Source organism: Eurytemora carolleeae, unplaced genomic scaffold, assembly GCF_000591075.1.
Source record: "Eurytemora carolleeae unplaced genomic scaffold, Eaff_2.0 scaffold1751, whole genome shotgun sequence".
Classification (NCBI taxonomy): Eukaryota; Metazoa; Arthropoda; class Copepoda; order Calanoida; family Temoridae; genus Eurytemora; species Eurytemora carolleeae.
Window position 1 is genome coordinate 47,404 of NW_019397638.1, and position 681 is coordinate 48,084.

General features: G+C 30.4%; 1 protein-coding gene across 1 annotated transcript in view; it reads right to left on the reverse strand.

The window, feature by feature from the left end:
* The window catches only part of LOC111715295 (DNA repair protein complementing XP-G cells homolog), a 3,284-nt gene extending 2,603 nt beyond the window's left edge, over positions 1–681 (reverse strand). The window contains exons 1-2 of the mRNA XM_023490603.1: positions 470–681; positions 115–181 (exon numbers count right to left, since the gene is read on the reverse strand). Coding sequence (XP_023346371.1) covers positions 115–181; positions 470–596 — 194 coding nt within the window. The 5' untranslated portion in view covers positions 597–681. The remainder of the gene's footprint in view (positions 1–114; positions 182–469) is intronic.

Consider the following 681-nt stretch of genomic DNA (forward strand, 5'->3'; position numbering starts at 1 on the left):
AAAAAAAAAAAATCGACGAATTAAAAGAAGCCTCCACTGAGAACAAAAATTTAAAAAGAAGAGAGGAAAACTTTTGTTTTAAGAAAACATAAACCCCTGACAACAACTTCATACCTATCTCTAAATCCTTTCACAGCCTGGTTTAACCAGATCGAGATATCCACAGCCAAAATTTTGTTTTCTAAAAGTGATGAAAAAGCTTACAAGTGACAGCAAATTGATTAAATAAGTTAATGAGTAAATTAATTAATGAATGAATCAATCAATGGATGAAAGGATGAATGGATGAATGAATGGATGAATGAAAGGAAGGATGGATGGATGAATGAATGAATGAATAACTGAATGAATGAATGAATAAAATGAATTAATGAATGAAAGGATGAAAGGATGAATGAATGAATGAAAGAAAGAAATGAAAGGATGAATAAATGAATGAATGAATGAATGAATGAATGAATGAAATCACCTAATGACTCTATTGGAACTGGTTTCCCAACAGGTTCTAATAAATTCCAGAGCCCTAGAACTCCCATTCTTAATCTGAAACTGAGAAAATGAGAAAAAAAACAAAAAACAAAAACATATTTCTTCATTTCTCAGTTTCTGAAGGTTCCTCCTCCTCATGTTTAAGATCATCTTCAACTTTTTCAGAGACACCTGAAAACATTTTATTCTTTA